The sequence below is a fragment of the Armigeres subalbatus genome, chromosome 1 (assembly GCF_024139115.2).
Source record: "Armigeres subalbatus isolate Guangzhou_Male chromosome 1, GZ_Asu_2, whole genome shotgun sequence".
Taxonomy (NCBI): Eukaryota; Metazoa; Arthropoda; class Insecta; order Diptera; family Culicidae; genus Armigeres; species Armigeres subalbatus.
The window spans coordinates 149,483,102-149,507,620 of NC_085139.1; the positions used below are offsets into that span (position 1 = coordinate 149,483,102).

Sequence of the window (24,519 nt, forward strand, 5' to 3'; positions counted from 1 at the left end):
TTCAATTTGCAAAAAAGAGCTAACCGCGGTGGAGGTTGGTACTCGGATTCTGATGGCTTTTCCGCAAACGTGACCTTTAAGTGGTCTTGTTGTGTAGGGGTTATCACGCCTATCTAGAGAGTATGAGGTTGAGGGTTCGAGTCTCTCCAATACACGTGGATTCTTTTTCGCAAATTTCATATCAATTTGTCCATTTCGAAACATATTATGCTGTGCATATGCAAAGCCAAAATATTTAACAAAAAAATTGTTTTCGTACGCCCGAGTTGCCGAATAATATGCAATTAATTGAACTATTTTAATGTTTCATTAGATGTGGGACTTATAATCCTGGAAAGACCAGGGAGGACTGTGAATTAAAAAAGTGATGGGACCAAGAAAAAATTGTTGTTCTCAGAAAGGGAGTGGGTCGTCGTCGATTGTGGACCAGTATTCTACGGCAAAATCAACAGTGAATTAACAACGAGAATGGCAAAAGTAAAGAATAAAAGTAATAAAACTTTTGAAGCGGATGAAGCACTGAGTCGCTGAGCCATCGAGCTAGTGGCGGTCATCGTTAGTTAAGCATAAGCATTCATGCGCTACAAACATATGTACGGGAAAAATGATGACTCGGCACACGTTGAGTTCAACGACTTCCAGAACCGCATCTATCTATTGCGGCTCTGGGTATCTTTGGAGTCCCCAGCAATAGAAGGTAAGTTTGAACTATATATTCATTTCTTTTGAAAAACTTTGAGATTACGAGAATCGTCATTCTTGCATATCCATTTTTTAAAAGTTTCTGACGATATGTATGCTTATATTTTTCTACCATCATTAAGACATAAGTAGTCTGTTGATGTACAATAAATAAATAAATTGCAAGATGCTGCCTTTGTAAGAGGACGAAAGATAAGCTTTGGCGATGGCAACTGCGCGCAGTATTCCAAAAAGGAGTTGCGACAAAGGTCAAACCGGTGACCCAATGTTCTGCGGATATTACGAAAACTGGTACATACTTTCGAAGGAAGGTTCGGACGTGAAAAGTAATGAAAACCACGATTACACTTTCAGAAACTTTAACTAAGGTTTACGATTTGACAAGATGTTTCGCGAATGAATAATATGAGCAAGAGTAAACAAAAGAACTTAAAAAAAACACGCTCATAGCTAATATACAAAAACTCAAAGGTGCAGCCCAATCGGGTTGTACGCAAACGTGACGTTGAACTACGTAGCTGTATGTAATGTACAGGTTTTCGACTATTCTGTGCGATTAGACTAAAGCTGTGCGTTTATCCTATGCTCCTGAGATTGATTTGAAAAAGAAGATAAAAATAAAAAAATCAAATAATCGAGGATGAACAACACTCTCAAGCGTTCATATATCAAAATTATCAATTGATAAAAACTCGCTAGAGAGTAAGAATCGTTCGATAATTGTATCTCAATTCGAAGCATTGGTAAATGTCACTGGCGGAGACAGAGGTGGGACACCACACGGTGCAATCACACCATTGTTCTCATAGGCTATTGTTCTTGCGCCAAGTGGTGCCCCACCAAATAACAAAACTGGCGACGCCAGTGGTAAATGCTACGTTTGAACTTATTTTCCTACATAACATCAAAACACAATGCCAAACATCCGATTGAACTTCATTATTGACAATCAATTGGTGTTAGTTAGGTTTACATTTAAATGATAATCGATTTCAAAATTTGAAAAGCACAACCCTGGCTGATAGTGTACGACGCAAAATGGAACAGAGACTAAGCACCCGTCACTAAGTCAGTCTAAACCCCTGGTGGCTCATTACAGAAAAACCCATTGCGAAAGCTGGGCTGTCAACGGCGTTTGATGGAAGTCAGAGAGAGAAGTCAGAGTAGACACGACAAAGAAGTTTAGCAGTTTATTGATAATAATTATTATTCCTTCACGTGAGTGCGTAGGACCTAGCGTTTACTCTGGCAGACACCTACGAATCAGCAAAAACGAGCCAAAGAAAGTTTACCAGAACGCAATCATTGCAGCAGCGAAGAAGATTTCGAGTCCCTCTACTGGCATCAGTAGACGTAAGCAAGAAGCTGCCGTCAAACGCCCCCAAGCTTTCGAGAGAAAACGCACGTTTAAGTTAGCAGAAACGAACTGCACCAGCTAAAAGCCCTGCAATGGTGGACATAAAAAGCTTTTTATTAATAACTAAAGAAATGCCAATAGATTACTAAGTTGAAAAGCAGGCGCAGTTCCAGTTGGAATGTATTGCTATGAAAGAAGAAGCTTGCGATGCACTTACAAGATTGACTGAATCACCGAAACCGAGTGCTAAGCTGTTAGCAAGTTTTTAATAGAAAATATTATCATACATTGATATTGTAATACACTAGAGTCGGTTTTTACGCAGGGGATATGAGACGCGTAGATGAAAACAACGTAAAAACCGCGTAAATTTAAAAATATGTCTGTATGAACCAGTCTAGAAGTCTAGAAATTCGAGTGAAAAAAATCGCATAAAAAACAATTCCTGTAAAAATAACCGCGTGAAAAACGACTTCAGTGTACATTGGGTATGAAGCGTTGACTCTTCCTTGATTGAATGGTCCAAGAAAATTGAAAATCCACCGAGAAACGGCTAAGCTATTAACGTTCAAAGTCTATCATATTTTCGTGACGTTTTTCAGTTTTTTGCAATCGTAAAGTGTACCCCAATATAGAAAAGACAGACGTAGTTCTACGTCAAAAGTATCACGCCACATGCTTACTGGCAATATGCATGCTGATGCACTAAACCGAAATGTGCGTCTCCAAAATTGCGAGGAAACAAGTTAAAACAAAGCCAATGTTTTGATTTGATCAAGTCAAACGATTGTTACGTAAGCCAATTTTCATGCATCCATTTTGTATCCAATTCAAGCAACGTACGCTTCAAAGCCGATAAAAGCAAAATTCTTGTTGCGCTAGGTACCGTCCGTACCGTCTAAGAAGCGTCCTTTGCCGAACAATATGAGTGAGAGTCGAATCACATTTTCATAATATGATCCTATCGAATGTCCCGAGACTGAAGGCTGGATCGAATCAAGAAACGATAATGAACACCCAATGTTTGCTGCCGACTCAATCATCACACGATTCACCCGGGCAGCAATTACCACACACACGCGATCGGAGTATGTTTACTCATAAGCAGGATTCATTCGGAGTGTCTGCAACCACATCTGCTCTCAGCAGAGAAAATGAATCAGGCCCACTCATGCTCTGCGTCGATTGATTCGGGAATAATTCCAAAATGAACGTTCATTGCACCGAGTGAAACCATCACTGGTTGCCACCACTGCCACGAAACGTTATTGCGAATGTCCCAACATTTTGGAAAGTTTTTGAATCTTCGTTGCACCCAGCGGCTTCGTAAGAATATCTGCCACCATGTCCTCAGTCGGGCAATACAAAAGTTTTAGCTTTTTCTGCGCACACAGCTCTTTAACGTAACACTTTTTCGTTTCTATATGCTTGGACCGCTAAGTAATACGATCAGAATCGACGAACTGAATACAACTCTGATTATCTTCCAGAATATTTGTCGCTCTGTTCTGCTTCTCACCCAAATCTTCCAAAATTCTTCGTAGCCAAACTGCCTCCTGACTTTCTTCACCGACTGCCACGTACTCGGATTCCATGGAGGAAAGAGTCACACAATGCTGCAAATAGCTCCCCCATGCAACCGCACCACCAACGTAGAGATACACGAAACCTGTGGTCGAGCGTCGAGTGTTCGGTTCTCCCGCCCAGTCAGCGTCGGAGTACCCAACAAGTCCTGTATCACTACTATACTCCAATCGTGCACCCTTAGTACACTTTAGGTATCGAAGTACTCTCTTCGCGGCTGTCCAATCAGCTTCCGTAGGTGAACACACTTTTCTTCCCCATATTGAAGCACTCACAGCGACATCTGGCCTAGCACATACAGCCACATATAGCAAGACATATAGTAAAGCACCGACAAGGCTGCGATAAGTAGTATTTATTGTCGTGGAACGGAACGCTGGAATCCTTCGCTGTAGAGTAGAATATCATCTACATATACAAGTAGGCATATTCGGTGTCCTCCGACAAGCTTCGTGTACAAGCATGGATCCGTTTTACTTTGCACGAATCCTAACTTCAAGAGAACACTGTGTAGACGTTTGCTCCAGCACCTGGCCGATTGTTTAAGGCCATATATGCTACGCCGTAATCTACATACGAGCTTTTCTTTCCCTTTCTCAGCAAATCCGGGTGGCTTCTTCATGTATAGCTCCTCCGAGAGATGACCATACAGATAAGCGGTCATCACATCCAGATATCGTAAGGTCATGTTCAGCCTAGATGCCACTGCCAGAAAAGTACGAAGTGTTGCCTGTTTGATAACGGGGGCGAAGACTTCGTCATAATCATCACCCTACTGCTGCGAGTACCCTTGTGCGACAAGATGAGACTTGAATTTGACTAATTCACCACTTGCGTTCCGTTTGATCTTATAGATCCATTTTGAACCGACCGCTTCACGGCCAGCCGGTAGTTCCGTCAGTTGTCATGTTCCATTCAGCACATGCGATTGTAATTCCTCTTTCATGGCTGCAACCCATTGATTTTTGTTCGGACCGGTTAAAGCCTCTTTCAAGTTTCTCGGTTCCTCATCTTCACGTTGAACGATGAAAATCTCCTCCAGCAGCCTTCTCGGTCGAACTCCTTTGTTCACCCTTTTCGATCGGGAGTGATGTCTCTTCAGTGACAACCACATCTCATGTGCTGATGTTGCCTTTATTACATGACAGATCTGATTATCTTCGATGGAAAAACCGATCAAAGCACGCGCTTTACCGTCCTGGGTAATCCAGGATGCGTCAGGTTCGGCTGGCTTCGGTTCATCGACGACTTTTTTCAATCCGTCGAGGATCAGCAGCAGGTCGATGCGAAATCTCTATACTTCGTAATTGAAATCGTTCAGCTTTTCCACAGCTTTTCAGTTCATGTCGGCAGCCATTTGCTTGTTCACACCCGAAAGACGAATGTAAATTCCACGCTACTCTGACGGAAAATAAAACGCGATTAAACACGCTCACGACCTTGCTCACGACACGATTTTTACTTTTCCGCAGCATACAACGTGAACGCGAAACGGGGCCCACAACCTTTTGAAGGAAGGTTCGGACGTGAAAAGTAATGAAAACCACGATTACGCTTTCAGAAACTTTAATTAAGGTTTACGATTTAACAAGATGGCTCGCGAATGAATAATATTCTCAATCCAGTTGAAAACCGGAATTGGGGATAGCGAAGTTGGATTTTTCTCATAACCCGTACGTTAAACCTAACTTCGGAAGTGGTGCGCTGTTTTCATATCGCGAAGCGCTATTCAGCGCACCACTTCCGAAGTTAGGTTTAACGTACGGATTGTGAGAAAAATCCAACTTCGCTAGCACCCGATTTCTGGTTTCAACTGGATTGAGTATATAAGCAAGAGTAAACAAAAGAACTTAAAAAACACGCTCATAGCTAATATACAAAAAATAGGTTTTATTGATATGATGCAGCAAGTGTTGCAAATTTCTATTACATACATGTTCAAACAAATTACTTACTTGATACTTCGTCTTCGATTGGATCGTACAGACTTATTCTAAGCTCCTAATGCTAATGCTTCAAGCCCAACAAAGTCCAAAGTTCCATTGCTAAACAGACGATACGGGACAACGATTATTTAAAAATCTGTCTGCTCTCATTGCGGATACAAGTACGAGGCTAAGGCGATGATTTCAGAGTCAAACTGGTCTCTGGTATGTTCGATCAATGACGTTGAAAAGTGTGTCAGCTTCTTGCAATATCATGGTCTGAAGATGAACAAGATGTCTCAGGCGATCGTGTTTCACTGCATCGAAACTTGATATCAGTACCAGGGAAGTGTTGAGTCGATCCTGACGCGAGGATACCGCAGACAAAATCAAAGGTCTCTGCCTCTGCCAACTGATACACCCCACTCTCGTGCTGTGTTGGTCGGCATGGTTGAGTGTGGATGTGCGATTTTCTAAGCTGATCATTTGATTGAATATTGTGTTGCATTCAAGAAACTAAATGCCAACGCTCGTTATTGAATCTTCCAACAAGAAATTGGCGGAACAGATCAAACGGTTCTGGTCGGCTGATAACCATCAACAAGAGGTGATGGATCAAGTAAAGAATGACAATTTATTCATTTATTTTCAGTCTAAGGCCGGGGGCCGGTGTATAAAAGTCTTTACCATTGAGCTGGGTCCATGGCTGCACGACGCCAACCACGCAGTCTGGGGAGGGTCCGCAAATCGTCCTCCACCTGATCGATCCACCTTGCCATCGTGCACCTTGCCTTCTTGTTCCCGTCGGATTGTTGTCGAGAACCATTTACCGGATTACTGTCCGACATTCTGGCTACGTGCCCGGCCCACCGCAGTCTTCCGATTTTCGCGGTGTGAACAATGGATGGTTCTCCCACAGCTGATGCAACTCGTGATTCATTCGCCTCCTCCACGTACTGTCTGCACAACTGTCTGTCCAACAAGAAATTGGCGGAACAGATCAAACGGTTCTGGTCTGCTGATAACCATCAACAAGAGGTGATGGATCAAGTAAAGAATGACAATTTATTCATTTATTGTCAGTCAGTCTAAGGCCGGGGGCCGGTGTATAAAAGTCTTTACCATTGAGCTGGGTCCATGGCTGCACGTCGCCAACCACGCAGTCTGGGGAGGGTCCGCAAATCGTCCTCCACCTGATCGATCCACCTTGCCATCGTGCACCTTGCCTTCTTGTTCCCGTCGGATTGTTGTCGAGAACCATTTACCGGATTACTGTCCGACATTCTGGCCACGTGCCCGGCCCACCGCAGTCTTCCGATTTTCGCGGTGTGAACAATGAATGGTTCTCCCACAGCTGATGCAACTCGTGATTCGTTCGCCTCCTCCACGTACTGTCTGCACCACACCATAGATGGTACGCAGCACTTTCCTTTCGAAAACTCCCAGTGCGCATTGGTCCTCCACTAGCATCGTCCTGGTTTCGTGTCCGTAGTGAACTACCGGTCTAATAAGCGTTTTGTAAATACAGAAACCATTCGCTAACTGGGCTAGAACATCAGTCCAGTTAACGAGCGCCGCTTTTAACTGGGCTGACGAGGGGTCTACGATGCATTGTTATGATCGGTGTTTTTCTTGGAACGAGAATAATTTTCCATTCAGACTCTCCTCACAACTTAGCTTTTGTTTTTGTTTTTTGACGGATAACCGCTTTTTAAGTTATCGAACGCCCAGTTAAAATGCGCCCAGTTAGCGAACTGTTGCTGTTGTCAGTTTGGTACGGCGGCGAACTCTATTCGATCGGAGCGTTTTGCGGAGTTCAAAAAAAGTCTCCGAATTTCACTGCTGGTATCGTTATCGGAGGTCACCAGTGAATCTAAGTACACGAATTCCACCTCGCCACCACCACTCGTGGTGGGCTAACGTTCTCCTCTCTGGAGCCTCTTCCTATCATGTACTTCGTCTTCGACGTGTTAATGACTATAGTTCAATCCGTTTAGCTTCGCTTTTTAGTCGGATGTAGGCTTCCTCCATCCTCTCAAAGTTACGTGCCATAATATCAATGTCATCGGCGAAACCAAATAATTGTCAACCCATTGAACTTTCTGAAACGATTATGAACCTTACGATTTGAGTTGATGCGGCCATTCGGCTATGAAGAGCAGTGTTTAGGTCTGACAGTTAATGTACCAGTCTACTGATTGCTCCAAAGAACGAAAGTATTTAGTTGATATCGATTAGGTTTTACTTAAATTGGCTGACTAGTGTTCAACCGCAATTACTCAGAAAAAACTTCCAGTATTTTCACGCCAATATGGATAGATGATGTTCAAGATACTGATGATCAATGACCGATGTAAATAAGCGCATTGCAGAAAGCTATTAGAATCCATAGATTTCGTAGGGTGTTTAACCCCAGTCAGCAACTAAGAACAAGAAAGTCAAGACCATATAAGCATAAATAGTTGGAAGAGAAAGGTCAGAAATCAATCATCAGAACCCAATAAAATGTCACATTTGAAAAGAATAGTACCGCGATCGTTATTCAATTATCATTAGTGGATCTCCAATAATTATCAAATAATGAACACCGTCTACATACACTCTTATGTATGTTCGTAAACAAGCAGAAACGAGCCAAAAACCTTCTCTATTACTTTTTTCTCGAACAATGGCAGGAATTGTATTACATTTATTATAGATACCGTAGATTATGAATAATTAAGTATTCCTGTGCGCAACTGTGTATCAGCTAGAATCATTTGCTTCTTTCCTGCATATGAGTCATTCTAATAAGAAAATGCCCAGTTTCTAATTTGAAATTTCAGTGTAAATGTCCAGCGGATGAACGCCTGCGCTGGTTCAAATGGTCACCCCATCGCCCGTGACATGTGTCATTGCGCTGGGTAGCGAAGCAGCGTAGAGGGAAAACCCGTAGAAACAGTAGAAACATCAAAAAACTGTTTGCTTTTATTATATCTTCACACAAGCAGAACTCGTTGTGAGTCAATCGCGTATTCTCGCATTTTTGACCATTATCAGAAAAGATGAAGACGTGTAAAAGTTCTATCGTTTCCGTGTCGCGTGTATCAAGTTCAAAGGTGGCGTAAAAATCTGTTTACACAACTTGAAGAGCGCAAACTGAATGGATCATGGATGGACGGATTGCGTTGCTAATGGAAGAGCCTCGTCATCATCGGCGTACTAAGTCATAAAATCGGAAGAGAGCATTGAAATTATTCTAGACATCTTAGGATTACGAATCACCACGTAAGTTCTTAAGCTGATTTTCGGCAATATCTCGCTAGAAAATCTTAGTATGAAGTAGACACTGTTTGGAACCTCGACCTGATTACGGCAACATTAGAGAGAGCCACTTCAATGCAAGTGCGAAGGCTCTTGAAATTTGTTTCGAAATAGTAGATATGTATATTTTACAGATATAATGACACGTCTGTTTTATGCTTTGTCCGGGATGATTGAGAATTCTTCCTAATTGCATTTATAATGCAGGACTGCATTTGCTAAATTGAAGTATCTTGGGTTGCTCATTTCTATACAGCTCTTGTATGTTTCATTCTGTTAAATTCATGAAAAGTGTATGGTTCAAATGCAACAAAACAGCGGACTAGTAGCCAGTGGTGCTCAAGTTAAAAGAAGCGTTACACACTTTATTGTCTGTTACAACAGTCGTAAGCACATTCAAACTCTTCAATAGTTCAACTGGGAGAACATTGAAATTGACGAATTATGATTGCAGCTGGATAGTGGCTTAACATTTTTTTACTTGTGATTCGATTCTAAAATCTGTTTCTAAAATCTAGCGGAAGGTAAACAACTACACATCTTTGTTCTGCTTCATATGCTGAAAACAGGTAATTAAGCGATATAATTCATGCTTTTATTTTTCTCCGAAATTTCGTTAAGGGTTTGCTTGAACCGCGAAGACTTCATTGTGAATCACTGTCTGTGAACATTATTCACTAATAGTTAGCTCGTCGCTAAGATAACCACCAACTGACTGAGGTCGAATTGTTGGCAATACACATTTGAGCTCGTCAGCCATAAACAATGATGAACCAAGTTATGCTGCGTTAAGAACGTCTTCTTCGTTTGCCATGTAAGCATTTCTTACGAACGAATCTCAGTGTTGGGCACTGCTGCTGTTGTTGTAGCAAGGTCGCACTGTGCGAATGACGAATTGCGATAATTTGATGGTGAGGATGTCTCCATAGGAGGGCAATGAAATCAGTTTTGATAATGCGTTATGCATTTAATTATTATAATTAGAAACATCGTTGCGTTGCTATCGAATATCTAAGATATCGAACCTTTATTTTATCGGGAGTTAAAATAAAAATTAACGTGAATTTGTGTATGTATAACGTTTTATGAACGGTAAATAATCAGCGGTTATAAGGGCAAGGCAATTAAGATTTTTTTGTCACGGTTGTAATTGATTTTATTTAGCACGTTTGATGCATTGAGAAAGGTGTCAAAACCAAATCGCAATACTGCCTAAGTGCATCACTCGAGTGGAAAAAATATCGTGAATGAATAATCTTGTCTGTACATATGTACAGCACATATTTAAAGTGGACAAATTAATATAAAATATGAGAAAAAGAATCCACGTGTCTTGGTGGAACTCGAATCCACAACCTCCTTGCCGGCGCTTTGTTTGAAAGTTTGAAATTAAAATTTGCAGTTGTGATGTCAATTATTTGATTAATCCAGTTGAACTCGTTTTGTATGGATTATGTATGGTTAAACAGTGTTGGTAAAATTTCAAATTTTCATGTACACCTCCGCGGCTTCCGCAGCGGAAGCCGTTTTTCATACAAAATGGTCAACTTTGACAAGCTGTAACTTTGTACCTCGATGACCGATTGAGCTGAAATTTTGGCATTGAACTACAAATATGTTGAAATTTACACATACTCAGTATCATTTTTTTCGTATGACGCGTTCAAAAATTACGCACTAGGACAAATTGTTCAATTTAAATTCAGGTGCTGCGAGACACTAAGTTTATAATTTGAAAAATACAAATTTTGGAATTTGACATTTGAATTGGCCAATACATCAAAAATATTTTTTTTTATTTTTTGAACAATTTGACCTAGTGCGTAATTTTTGAACGCGTCATTCGAAAAAAAATGATACTTAGTATGTGTAAATTTCAACATATTTGTAGTTAACTGCCAAAATTCCAGCTCAATCGGTCATCGGGGTACAAAGTTACAGCTTGTCAAAGTTGACCATCGAATTTTGTTTTCGTTTTCGATATAATCTTGCTCTCATTTGGTAACCGACTTTGCTCGGGCAGTGGCTTCGAGTCCCGTCATACTGAGAAAAGTGGATATTTTTTCGCAAATTTAATATCAATTTGTCCATTTCAAACATTTGCTATTTGTCCATTTCAAACACAAGCCTGCGTCTAAGAGGGCTCCAGAACACTAAGGGACGCAATTTTACACGAAATCGATAATGCGAAATTCATCCAATTACCATAGTAAAATATTTGGACAGAAGATGCTTTTGTGTGACAGACTTTTTGAATATGTGGCTTGAGGTCATCAATAATTGAAAAATTGGACACCTGCGTCTAAGAAATGCTTATTTCCATAAATTATTCATAAATGAGATTTTTCTTCAGATGTAGAAACTTGGAATCAGAGGATTTTTTTTATTATTTTGTACACTATTAATGATGAGAGTGTATTACTTCTACGAGACGTTAAACGATTTACAATGATATGAAAATGCTTCTATCATCTTCCAAACTTAGACGTACATGTTCATGTTATAATTAGAGGCGAAAGTATAGATTTGATAGTTCCGTTAGGATACGGCAAGCCTCATCATATGGGAGAGTGACAGAAGGAAGAAAATGAGATTTATACCATCACAAATATTGCACCCCGCTCGCTTTCAAATCGATCTCTCTAAAAACATTCTTCATGCTTGCCGTATCCTAACGGAACTATCAAATTTATACTTTCGCTTTCAATTAAATCATGAACATGTACGTCTAAGTTTGAAAGATGATATTAGCATTTCTATAACATTTTTTATTTCCAGAAAAATATTGTACTTGCTTTCCGATACACTGTTAGTAGTTGCATCTTGGTACCACTGTCTAATAATAACTGGTTGCCAAAATCTTGAAAGTTTTGCTTGCTCGGTTATTGTAAAGTTGGAGGGGTTGTGCGTTTCGGCATCCAACGATTTGGTCTCGTTGACCTTGTTGGTGAGACCCATCGTGAAGAACCATTCTTTCAGATCGTTCAGCTTACTCAGCATATTGGAGCGCCGTTGCACTAGTAGAGCAACATCATCAGTAAAATCGAAGTCATTTATTAGCTCCCAATTGCACCCACAGTATCTCGTCCATCCTGAATAAGGATGTACCTGGTTGGCTACAGTGTCGATACGCCTATGCCTGGCGTATTGTAGAGCTCCATAATCGTCGGTCTTGCGCGATGTTTCCCCAGTCCGATTCCACCGCGTGCAGCCAGCGTGTTCGTGGCCTTCCACGAAGTCGCCGGCTCATATCTGGTTTTCTGTTGAATATTGTTTTCGCTATTCTTTCTTCCGACATTCGCACTAAGTGACCAGCCCACTGAAGTCTGCCGTATTTTATACGATTCACAATAGTTTCTTTTTGTGTGATTGATTTTCAAATCTTGATACTCGAACTTCTCACAGTGACAGACACTGGTGGCGATTGTTAAACACCATTGTCAAAAAATTTCTTGACTGTCGCAACGTTATCAGCAAGCATGTCACGTTCCTTGGGAGTTTCGGAATGATGTAGTTGATTTGCCGACAACGAAAGGCAGTATCCAACCTGACTTCATTACTTGCTCTGGGTTCGTTGCTTGATTAACGACTAACTGGAAAATTTGGGTGATCTCCTGAATTGCTTCTTGGAGGAGCTTCTACAGCTGGATCTTTTTGTAGGCGTGTGTTGAATTGCCGAGTATCTCTTCCCGCCGCTGAATGCAATGCGTAGTCGTTTATTCCGGCCGTCTAGAAAACTAGATGAGCGGCAAACGGTTGCTTTTGTAGGACCTGATAGCGGATACCTTCTCTTCTTATTATTCTTCAATGGCACTACATTTTAACTGAAACTTGGTCAGCTTGTTCAGGTGTTCTATAAGTAATTCCACAGTTATTAATTGAAAGCTTTTATATGCCCGCCAATTGCATGAATATGTATCTTGTTTGGCAAGTACAATGGATACATTTTGCCCTATTTCCCACCCGAAAACATCCTAGACCGGACCGAAAATCGAACTCGCAATCCCCGGATTGGCCATACTACGCCTCAACTCACAAGGCTAACTGGAGACCCGCTTATGAATACCTACAACTTTTTAGAGCTCCCAGATTACCAAATTATTAATTTTTCTATATTCTTCAACTGAAATGTCTGAATGGACTCCATATTGTTGAGGTTGTACTGTAACATTGATCGCTAGTATCGTGGTTGCAGTATTGCTATGGGCCGATTCCCATGTAACATTTTTTTCAACACCGACGCTGCGTTACCGCTTTTCCCGGTGAACACCTGCGTTCGTTTAACACCACGTGCACGAAACGTAGCGGCAACGCTTATTTCCCATATATTGGCTATATTTGCCATCGAGTAACACTCCAGATAAATTTGAGCTAAAAAAAAAAGTTTGAAATGATGTGAACAGTTATTTACGAAAATTTTAGTAACTTTTGAGTTTTGTCTGCCTTTTAAAGGGTAAGCTTTTTTGTAGATTGTGTTTCGACAATTAAAGCTTCATTAGTGGTCATATAAAATATATGCGTGTTTTTCTTTACGACAAAAATTTAATTATTATGATAAGTACCTTGCTTCAATTTTCTGTTGATCTCGTGGTATTAATTACGTCTCCATAATTTCAGGTTTTCCATGGAAAATGGTTAGATCATTGTTGCAGAAAAAAATGTGCTATACAAACTTCCGCATCACACATTTGATATTCGGTATTATAATACTGGCGACCATCATATTTTATTCCACGCTAAATAGTCGACAGTTTGATATACCACCGCTAAAGCGATACCCGGAGTCACGTTTAAATACTTCCGATAAGAATTATGCCGCTTTTCAAGTGGTAAACGCGACATCACATACGGCGCAAAGATTGCTGCAGCCGGAGCGGCAACCGGGCAGGAAAAATTGTGGTTTTTTCACCTTTCTAGCGAATGGCTGTGGTTCATCTACCAACATCACAAACGTGTTGCGGAAGCTTGGCGAGGCGACACTAATCTCGAACGAGTCTACGGCCAAAGTAGACACAGAAAATGATAACATACAACGAATAGACAAACTGTCGGAATCTCAGCAGGTGGACGAGGTTAAGAGAGTAAGCATTCCTACCAGTAAGAATGTTTCAACCGTCGTTAAGACGGTTCCCGCCAAATCCGTTGATAGTACTACGGAAAAAGTAGTTAAAACCAAGGATATTTATGAACGGGGTCATATGAATGACCCATCTACTATTAATAACATTTGTCCTAATAAAGGCTCCGATGTGAATCTCCTTATTCTAATTACGTCCGCACCGACGCACCGCGATCAAAGGCTGTCCATAAGGCAGTCCTGGGGACACTACGGCATTCGACGAGATATATCGATCGGTTTTGTATTAGGCCGCACACTGGATCAACGTATCGAGGATCAGCTGTCGGCGGAAAACTATATGTACAGTGATATTATTAGGGGCAATTTTATCGACAGCTATCGGAATCTCACACTAAAGACGTTATCACTTCTCGAATGGACAAGCACGAACTGCCCGAATGCAACTTATCTGTTGAAAACGGATGATGACATGTTCATAAATGTGCCGAAGCTACTGCAGTTCATCGAATCTCACTTGAGCTATAAGCGTTCCATTTTTGGACGATTGGCCAAGAAATGGAAACCCATCCGGAACAAAAAGTCCAAGTATTACGTCAGTCCGGAACAGTATTTTCCTCCAGTATTTCCACCTTTTACAACCGGTATGTATTAACATATAAATAAATTATTTCTTTTATTTGTATAATTCACGATGCGGAAATCTCAGAATGTGTTAAGAATCTCCAATGCTACCACAATATCTGGCACAAAAAATCACGAGGCTAATTGGAATGGTTGCAACAGGAAACGTTTATTTTTTTATCGGAATTTATATGGCGAAATAATCTAACGCGTGCTATCTTCAAAGCTTTTCGAAAAAATGGCGCTTATGCGCGAATGTGTTTACTGTTTATTTTTTTTTATTCAGATTAAGGCCAGAGTGGTCTCTGTAGTAAGTAAAAGTAGTAAACCACGCAGTCTTCGGATGGTTCTCCAATCGTCTTCCACCTGATCGATCCACCTTGATCATTGCGCACCTCTGGTATTGTTTTCGGTGGTCATCAGTGAGCTCAAGCATTAGCATTGTTACGGTGTAGTTCGTAGATTGGACACTAGTGACACTCATGTTTTTTTTAAATCCATATCTAGAATGCTTTCAGAAATCAAGAAGGGGAGGGGCCCTAGATTCTATAATATGATACAAAATTAACAAAAGCATGAGGATTACTATTCCTGACCATGCCCATCTTCACCGTAACTAGGAAGGAAATGTTGATGTGGTACTTACTTGAGAGAGGCCACCAACTTAGCGACACCCTCATAAGTACTACGGAGTTGGATATTGCGGAGGGTATCCGTTGGTTCAGGATTTGCCTGAAGCTGGCAATGTGATGGTAAATCTTACTCCGTAACACACCACGTTGAGGTGTCTACCCGGTGTTACGAGATCGGGTGTCATCAGTGAGCCCATGTATATGAAGTCTAATAATATGTACTACCTCGATTTCGTCACCACCGACACAAACTCGTTGATAAGGTTGTCCTCTTTTGAGCCTCTTCTTATCATGTACCTACATCGTTTTCGACGTGTTGATTACTAGTCCGATCTGATTAGCTTCCCTCTCCAGTCTGACTTACTCCACTCGGCGAACCGGAGTAGCTGGACGGATCACGCCAAAATCGCATTACTCGTGTCAATACCTGCTCGTCGTATTACCCCCTCCAAAGCGAGCAAGATAGACCCTCACCTTGTTTTAACCCTCTGGGCGTTTCAAAGGGACTTTCCATTCAATACGAAATTTCCATTCACTGCCGTAATCTGAAAAAGTGACGTATACGCCATTTTCCAAAAATGGTGTTAACGAGTACTACTCATCGAGCTCTTTAACAGAAAAATGGAAAACATGCATGTTGTAAAATGGCTGTTACGTCACTTTTCCAGATTACGGCAGTTCAGTTTTAGATTTTCACGATCTACTCAACTTTACTCATTTTTGTTGAACTGTAGGTGAGCTTTCGAAGGCTGACTCAAATGCCGTCGATTGTGATGATGAAGAAGGCGTCGGTGTTGGAAGTTGATACACTGCTGTAGTAGAGATTGATTTGATGGTGGTTTGCAGCTTCGACGAGTGACATAGAAGAGTAGGAATCGGCAAAGGCAGGTACCACTCGTCAAGCAAGATATTGTTGTTGTCCTCGAAGTAGTTCGTTCTCTGAGATAGTTGACGTGTGACCTTTTGTATGTATGTCAGGTTTGTATTGTCCACTCAGTTGATTCAAAAGTATAAGATTGCTAATGTCGTTCCTGTTCGCGTGACTAACATCTAGGTTACTTTGACCTGGAAGCCAAAGTACCGGTACTACATGTGTTAAACCGATGTTGGTGATGAAATTAAACATGCACTATAACAACACGATGCATAAATTATGGCCAAATGATGCTTGTTGAAGCATAATTTGGCAATACAGCGCCATTAGCGTTCTAGTACTTACTTATGCTTCTACTGTACTCTCGGATGTTATACATCACTGTGTCGATCCTTTCTATTACAGTCCTAGGGAGCCACGACCATTTGTTGTTAGTGTTATCGTACACCGAATCCTTCAAATTGAAAAACCCATTGCCATTGCCGATCTCGAGGAATTCCGGCATACCCTTGTTGGCGAACAACGTGCGCACGTGGTTGATTGTGGCTGTTGAAGTTATCTGGGCGAGTCGGAAAGATCGCGGGCCAATTGCTGTGTGCATCGATGAAGAGAAGATAGTATTCGCCATCAAACGGGCCCGCATAATCAGCGTGAACTTGCTGCCACGGAGCTGTTGTGGGACACCAATACTCTGGTTCTGCTTTCGGTGACTACCTCTGTTGCTCAGGCCTGGTGTGCTGATCGACAAGCCGGAACAACACATCAGCGTTGCCAAACTTGTCCAGCGAAACATATTGGATCGAGAAATCGTTGGAGATTCATTAATTCCCACCGCTGGAGGCGATTTGCAGTATAGGTCGGAATTTCCATTCTGAATACATGAATCCTCAGCACAGTGCATTAGTCTGATTGTCAATGTGACAAGACCATTGGAATATTTTTGGCTAATCGTTGCACCTTTTCCGATAGGTAACGCGTTCGCTGAGACGATAATTTCTTGTTTAGAATCCTAGTGTGCAAAAAGTTAGCGACATTATTTCTTTGAATTTATGGATGGTTTGCTTTTGTCCATTTGTCCACAAAAATAGCATTTTTGAGGAGCTGATTATCTAGTGGGAAACTGAGGGCTCGCATGTTAGGCACAAGCTACTACAGTCAATTCTCTACACCCCGATGCTCTATATCTCGATATCTCTCCTTATGTCGATGGTTTCCTCAGTCCCACCAATCTACAAACATTTGGGTTTTCTACATTTCGATTATCTTCCTATCTCGATGTGTTCTGGTCAGGGTTTGCAGAAAGAGCTCTTAATAGATAAAAGAGAGGCAAAAACTGTTCCGAATCATAACAAGCCATGATAACAAATTTATCAAACTTGTATACAGGTGCGAAACAGAATCGGATAGGCAGCCCCCACAGAAAAATGGTGATTCTCGCTTTGTTTTCGCTCCTTTCGTGATGGTTACAGCGCAGCTGTGTAGAACAAGTTGAAATGCATCATCTATTAGAGCCAGTGCTCCCCGCATTTGGAGCTTTCTAAAAGAAATTTATCATGGGGTTTAACATCCCGAATCAGTTTTTTTTTTGTGTCTTTATTAAGGAGACTTTCAGCCCGAGGCTGGCTCGTCTCCGTCCCGAATCAGTTCTCTATCATGAAAGCTTGCGAAAAAAGTTTCTCGCGGTATGCTACATATCGTATATGTATTATACAGAGATGATAAGTGAGAGTTTTAATCAAAATATAGTTTTTTTTTATAACTACACACATTGAAAATCATTATTAGATTATACATGTTAAATACATGATTATTAAAATAATAAATAAAAATAAATAGTAATTTATGGCTTCTAGAAAAAAATCGCAATCGGGTGATGTTCTTTGGTGCTTCCATACTTCGGGATTCCATGACGATCCCATAGAAGGCCAAAATAACCGATTTGCTGTTGGTCGAATAAACATTTTTTCCCGTTTGATAGTAAATCCGAACTATTTGTGATACTGCATGGCAGAGGCGCGGTCGGGTTCCAAGACGTGGGTAGGACAAAGTTGCCCCAACGAACATTTAAGAAAACGCCAATTTTGAAACGAGGCATTAATAGAGTACGTTTCACACAAAGCTCTGAATGCTGATCGAATTTATCTGTGCTCAGTCAAATATCCTCCATTATCATATAATGATCAGAGTTAACCGACAAAATTCCGTAGAATTTACGAGAAAGTTTCAAAGCGTTTCTCTAGAAAATTTTGAAAAGTTTTCCAAATTAATTACGTAGATTTTCCCGAGGGATTTCTTAAGAGTGTTTCGTGAAAATTCCAACGACCTCGTAGAGTTTTTCGAGGTAATTTCGAAAGCTTCCTGATGAAATTGTAACGAGTTTACCCAAATTAAGTACGTAGATTTTTTCGATGAAATTCCGAAGAGTTTCTCAAAGTAATTCTAAACATTTTCCCGAGGAACCTTCGAAGTATTTCCCAACGAAATTCCGAGGAGGGATTTTTGGAAGAACTTCCTGGGAAAATTCCGAAAAAAAATCCCTTGGGAAGTCCGAAGCGTTTCCTAAAAAAACTACTATGAGTTTCTTCAGATAATTTGGAAGCGTTTCCCGAGGTATTTCCGAAAAGTTTCCCAAATAAATTCTAAAGAGTTTCTTGAGGAAGTTCTGAACGCTTTTCAGGGAAACTTCCGAAAAGTTTGGCAGGGAAATTACAAAGAGTTTCTTGAAAAAATCTCTACGAGTTTCCCGAGGAGTTTTCTCTTCTCTTCGTAGAGTTTTTTTTAAAGGAGAAAATTCAAATTTCCTTTGGAAATTCAGAATCGTTTCTCGAGGAAATTCCGAAAAGTTTTTCAAAGAAAACTGAATAGTTATCTGATCCGAAGAGTTTCCTGAAGAATTTTCAAACAATTTTCCGTGGGATTTCCGACAAATTTCCCGAGGAAATTTTGAAAAGTGTTTCAAAGCAATTACATGGATTTTCCCGGGGAAATTCAAAAGTATTTTCCGAGGAAAGGAATGGTTTCGCAAAGCAATTCCGTAGATTTTCCCGTAAAAATTTCGAAGTGTTTCCCAAGTAAATTCTTAATTTTAAAATAAATTCTAAGAGCTTCCCGAAGAATGTTCCTATGGTTTTCCATGGAACAAATTTCTCACGGTTTAAACGACTGTTGTCGTCTTTTTAGAAGACAAGGAACACAACAGTCGTTTAAACCGTGTAACATTTTGCCCTAAGAAGCTCGCAAATAATTATTCAACAAATTTCTACTTGGAATATGGAAGAGTTTCCCAAGAAAATTTCGAAAAGTTTTCTAAAAAAAATCGAAAGGTTTCCCGATAAAGTTTTTATAGAACATTCCGACGAGTCGAGCACATTTCATAGAGTTCTTTGAGCAAATTTTGAGGAGTTTCCCGAAAACAGTGTGAAGGAACTCACAAAGTAATTCCGAAGTATTTCTCGAGGAAATTTTAAAAAGTTTCCCGATGTTTTTTACCGGAGGGACTCTTCCTTGAGAATCCGGAAGCGTTTCCAAAGGAAATTTTGGGAAGTTTCTCCGGAGAATTCGGAAGCGATTCCCGAGGAAATTCCGAAAAGTTTCCTAAAGAAATTTCGAAATCAATTCCGGACAATTTTTCGACGAAATTCCAAAGAATCTCCCGAGGAAATTCCGAAAAGTTTCCTAAAGAAATTTCGAAATCAATTTCGGACAATTTTTCAACGAAATTCCAAAGAATCTCCCGAGGAAATTCCGAAGATTTTCCAAAGAAAATTTTGAAAAAAATCCATGGAAATGCTGAACAAATTTTCGCGAGAATTCTGAATTTGTTTTATAGAAATTTTAAAAATGTTTTGCTGGAAACTCGAAAAAAAAAACCTTTTCATGATAGTTTAAAACAATTTCCTAAGCACACCAGGCCAACTCAATGAGCCATGAGTTTTGAAAAAAGTCGCTAACATATTCTTCATGACAGATGATTGGCAAGATATACATAAACTGTAATAAGTAACGTTTAATTGCCCTTAATCTAAAATTCTCTCAGGGAAGATCAAGAGAATAAACTATTTCGAATTGCTTTGAAATAAATGATGTCAATGACAATGAAGACAAACCATACGTTTGAAAGCCAGTATATAGAAAATTTATCCTAAAAATGGGAAGCAGCTATTAATATAGCACATAGTGCAGATTGTTTCATTTATTGTTTGTTATCTCTTTAGAATCATGGGTAGGACAATGCTCAGGTTGTCCTACCCATGATTTTTCGTGCGTAGGACATGTCCTACCTGTCCCACCCACTCCCGGCGCCACTGCTGCATGGAGATTTTTGGTGATCCACCCACTTCTACGTTACGTTACGGTTTTAGTAGAGCCTGATGTTTTAGGGGAAGAGGCCCCAAAACGCCCCCCCCGATGCAAAACGTCTTTTGTGGTTTCCCTCATATTTACCGTCCTTAAGATGTCCGTAACAAAACTAGATCTAAAATTATGTAGGATAGGCGAAGAAAGTTTTAAAAAAGTGCTTGGGAAGGTCGGAAAAACCGAAAATTTCCACATTTTGAAGAAACATCTAACATTTTGGCGAGGCAAAACGCCCTAGTGGCAATAACCTACAAAGTACTTGCGTCTCCACGGACTATCCATACCAGAATGCTGATTCGCCGACGCGTGGTACTTTGTTCCCTAGGAGCTGCCAGCTAAAAGGCGTTTTGCCTCATGAGTTTTCTGGCAAAAGAATATCACCACTTTTTTGAAATGTAAATATTATCAATATGATTGAGATTTTTGACAATTTTTGAATGGCATCAACTAGCTATCTTGTTTAACTGATGCATAATGTAAAAATACCCATGAATAGCGTTACAAATAAGACAATAGAGCAGTGTTTGCTTAGCTAGGGCATATTGCCCCCCCCTTCCCCTAATGCTTTTGTAGACCGCTTTTCACTGCATGTAGGATATCGTCTGCAGGTTCATAGTTCATATGAATATAGTTACGCTGATCATGTTTAGCTCACTTTGGAATGATTCCTGGAAGTGTGTTTGAATTTTACGTTTCTCTATAAACATTTCATGAGTCAGCCTAATGATAGAACTAAGATATTCTAACGTAGAGTTATTTTCTTCCTTATGACTTATTTGTTTATTCTTTTCAGGGCCAGCTTATCTAATGACATCAGACATCATTGTGGAGTTATACAATAAATCGTTATCACAAACTTACCTCAAGCTGGAAGATGTATACACAACTGGAATAGTAGCACAACTGCTGAATATTCATAGAATAAACATAAAAGAGTTTTTAAATAGACGCATTGCTTTTAATCAGTGTAACATTAAAAAGTCTATCAGTATACACATGGTAAAGACAAACGAACAATATGATTTGTGGAAAAAACTATCCGATAACAGTGTACAATGTAAATAAATCTGTAGTTATAATTAATAATAAACAATTATTTTATATAAAAAGATAAATGCTGGCAATTTAGAAGTTGATCTTTTGAGAAATGCCTGATTTACTGAATTTATGATGATGCATGACATTATTGGTATAAGGTGAATATACAACAATGCTACATGAAAACTACGTGCCTTTTTGATACCTGAATTGAGAAAACCATTAGACGAATTTCGCGCCAACCCTTCTATGGGGCTGGCAGCATCATCTCAGAATAGAATGAAACTTGGTGGGCATGAAGATAAGGTATTTATAACCCACTCTGCATACTTAGTTTTTCAAATATTGTCAAGAGTAACATTTGATAAGGGCCTAATTTTTTTCATTGATTTTTAAAAAATCGATGTAACTCTAAAATGACAAGACCTACAAAAAAGTGTTGTATGGTGGACTGTCGTGAAATTCCCTGAAGTTTTTTGGAAAAATACCCAAAAAATAAAAAACCGATTTCTACACTGAAAAAAAAATAGTTTTAAAAATTAAAATCGATATTACAAAAAAAACCTCATCTCAGAAATCAGTGAAATTTTTTCTGCAGATAGGTATTTCAACTATCTAACTTTTCTGGGAATAATGTTCCTGTGACATATTTAAAGAAAAAAAGTTTTTCTAACAAAAACTTTTTCCATGTCCATATTGAGTGAAAATTTATCAGCGTGTTTTATGCCTACAGCGCCAAATATAGGTTCAGCAGCCTATCATAAACCAACGACACATTTTGGTCGTATAAAAAATTGTTTAGGAAGCAATTTAGCATAATCTAACATATTTGTGGACCAACATTTGAAAAGGGTTTATATTTTCTTTGACTTTTTGTATCAAAGTAACTTAAAAACAATTGAGTTTACAAAAAAAAACAAATAATTGCTTTGAAACGGGCAAATGTTCCCGAAACGAAATTGAAGTGATATTTAACTGTAATACAGGTCGGACTCGATAATCCGGAGTATCGATTTTATTTTCACTCCGGATAATCGAATCCTTCGGATAATCGAATCACCACAAAAAAAATCAAATTTGCAATTAAATAACAAAAAACTTGTGTTTTATTTTATTTGTAATGGTGTAGTCAAAATTTATTTGAGAAAAACATTGATTAATCCACCTAGCGGTATCGGTAACTTTCTGGTGTAATATAGAAAAATAGTATTTTTGCCAAAACTTTTGAGTCTATAGTCCGATTCAGTCTTGATGCATTGCAACTTGATGGTTGATAATAGGTGCCAATAAAATAGCTAGACTATTTAAGTTTTTTGTACACAAAATAGTATGTTTGCCTTTATTTCTTTTGAGTCCATTGTCCGATAAATGAAATTATCAATAAAATAAAAACAATATGCTTCGATAGGAAACAGGATTTCCCAATGAATGCAACCAGTTGGAAGCAAATGAGGATAAGGAACAGTACTGCAAAATGGGTTAGATTTTGTGCACTCAAAACCACAGACATCACCTCAATTCGCCGATCATAGACGGTCGGTATGTAATACTATGGATCTCCGAGCCATCTAAAATAATGTTAAAAATGTTAAGAATTTAAAATTATCTGAATGTTAAAAATTTAAAGATAATTTGGGAGATTTCCTCTGAAAGTTAGAAGGGGTTGCCGTGGTCACTACTAACAATTTGGTTTTGCTAAATCTAAACTCTGCTTACCTAAATGAACATCCATGAATTACATAAGTGTGACAATCCATACACAATTTTAAAATTATTGATATAAAAAGTTTGAAGGAGGGTTGGAGGAGACGGTTGAAAATGATCGATTTTTGCATTACGAAATAAATGTGTAATTTCAATTCAAAACATGGCTTAGAAGCAGAATGGCACTTTTTTGCAACAACGCACGGAAAAGGCCCTTGTGAAGCTATTGGTGGCTCTCTCAAACGAATGGCAAAACGAGCAAGTCTTATATAGGAAATACTATTAAGACTCTTCGGGAGTTGTACGAATGAGCAGTTACACAATCAGACAAAAATATCTCTATAAATTACATTTCTGTTACATATCGAATGAGCAATACTCAACAATGGCAGATGAGTTTGGTGAACTATTCAAAAAAACAAAAAACTATAACTGGCGCACAAAAGTTTCATATTTTTATACCAATCCAGGCTGAAAAACATTCCAACTCAGATGAAGACCCAAATGTTTTCAAATTGTTCGAGTAAATTTACAAATTATTGAGTATTTTTTTTTGCTAAACCAATTTTAATCTTTACATTCATTAATTTGTTTTCTCGGTGAACGAAACGCTCTTTTATGTTTCAGATTTTACAGTTCAGACAAATTTACAATAGTCCATCAAACAACACAATTTTGTAAATCTGGTCATTTGTGTGTAACATTGATATAAGAAATCTAGTAAAATATACGCCCTTTTCAAATGTTGGTTCACATTAATGTTAGAAATTGCTTCCTAAACAAATTTTTATACGTCCAAAATGTGTCGTTGGTTGATGATAGGCAAGGGGTTTCCAACATCATTGATTACTTGTCAGTACTGTCAAAATTACCATGATTACTCTTGATTACTCAGTGATTACCTTGATTAAAGTGATTACCACGTTTATTGCTGATTACTCATTGATTACTCTTGATTACTTACTGATTCCGAAGAATTACTCATGATTATTTGATTATTTTACGAGAATTTGACATTTTTACTCTCATGGAACTCTTCGTCTCTCAACGGCTATCGAAAACTATTCAGAGGATAACGATTTGAGTTCTTTGGTCTGGCAAATGCATAAAAATGATGTAAGAATCATTGTAATTTTTAGTAATCAGTAATAAATCAGCGTAATTTTCAGTAATCAATTTGATTAAAATAATCAATGTAATCAGAATAATCCATAGTAATCATAAATAATTAATGGTAATCAATTATTAATCATCGTAACCTAAGTAATCAATTTGATTAATGTAATCAATGTAACCAGAGTAATTCATAATAATCGACTATCTTTCTATATAAATAATAAAAA

The 24,519-nt window shown here is 39.1% G+C and overlaps 1 protein-coding gene across 2 annotated transcripts; it reads left to right on the forward strand.

The window, feature by feature from the left end:
- Positions 1-436: 436 nt before the first annotated feature.
- On the forward strand, positions 437-21,549 carry LOC134205245 (beta-1,3-galactosyltransferase 5-like). Of its 2 annotated transcripts, none has more exons than XM_062680325.1 (3): positions 437-697; positions 13,489-14,592; positions 21,228-21,549. In XM_062680325.1, exons 1-3 carry the CDS (start codon positions 577-579, stop codon positions 21,497-21,499), a joined length of 1,497 nt encoding a protein of 498 aa, XP_062536309.1. In that variant the 5' UTR covers positions 437-576; the 3' UTR covers positions 21,500-21,549. The 2 variants fall into 2 exon arrangements, with proteins under 2 accessions (XP_062536309.1, XP_062536310.1); XM_062680326.1 differs by lacking the exon at positions 437-697 and adding an exon at positions 8,470-8,835.
- The last annotated feature ends 2,970 nt before the right edge of the window (positions 21,550-24,519 follow it).